The sequence below is a fragment of the Suricata suricatta genome, chromosome 12 (assembly GCF_006229205.1).
Source record: "Suricata suricatta isolate VVHF042 chromosome 12, meerkat_22Aug2017_6uvM2_HiC, whole genome shotgun sequence".
Lineage (NCBI taxonomy): Eukaryota > Metazoa > Chordata > Mammalia > Carnivora > Herpestidae > Suricata > Suricata suricatta.
In genome coordinates, this window is record NC_043711.1 from 1062700 (window position 1) to 1063423 (window position 724).

General features: G+C 70.3%; 1 protein-coding gene across 1 annotated transcript in view; it reads right to left on the bottom strand.

The window, feature by feature from the left end:
* The window catches only part of ABHD17A (abhydrolase domain containing 17A), a 4236-nt gene extending 3906 nt beyond the window's left edge, over positions 1-330 (bottom strand). The window contains exon 1 of the mRNA XM_029916371.1: positions 2-330. Within this exon, the coding sequence (XP_029772231.1) occupies positions 2-138 (137 nt within the window). The 5' untranslated portion in view covers positions 139-330. The remainder of the gene's footprint in view (position 1) is intronic.
* Between the last annotated feature and the right edge of the window lie 394 nt (positions 331-724).

The following is a 724-nucleotide window of genomic DNA, read 5'->3' on the forward strand; positions in this document are numbered from 1 at the left end:
CCCGGGCCCCGGCTCGGGCTCGGGCACCAGCGAGTAGGTGGGCTCGGGCGGCAGGAAGGCGAGCTTGGCAGCGATGCGGCCGGGGCAGGGCGGGCAGCAGAACAGGCAGCAGAGCTCGCTCACTGACAGGCCGTTCATGGCGGGCGCCGGGCCCCAGGGCGGGCCTCACTTGCCAGGGGACGGGTGGGGGTGCTGCGAGCCACGGGCAGGGGGGAGGACAGCCCCCAGCCACTGCCCCAGACGAGAGCCCCCTTAGGAGGCCGCAGCCCAGCCCCATCGTGGTCCAAGCCAAGCCCTCGGGAGCCTCACAGCCTTGCATCTCCACGTCCTGCAGAGGGAAACCCTGGGGGGGAAGGAAGCGAGAGTTGGGGTTCCGCTGGGAGGCGGTGACCCAGTCTTGTCTGCACCCACCCTCTTGGCCTTCCCCGCAGTCCAGTCCGTCCTCTCCCGCCCAGACTGGTCCGCCCTCCACACCCTGGACCTGTGGGCCCAGCTCATCACCCGCAGGGGCCAGGTACCTCCCATGTGCCCTCTGTGGGACCCAAAGCGACCGGACCCCCCCTGCTGCATCCTTTCTCAGCGAGCAGTCACCAACTCTTGCCATGTAAACCCCACCCTCCGCTCCCTGCCGCCGGCCCAGCCTCGGCCAGCAGGCCATACTGGGCACCCAGACCCCTGGCTCATGCTGACTCTCCCCCACTCAGCCCCTGCTCTGGGCCCAGAG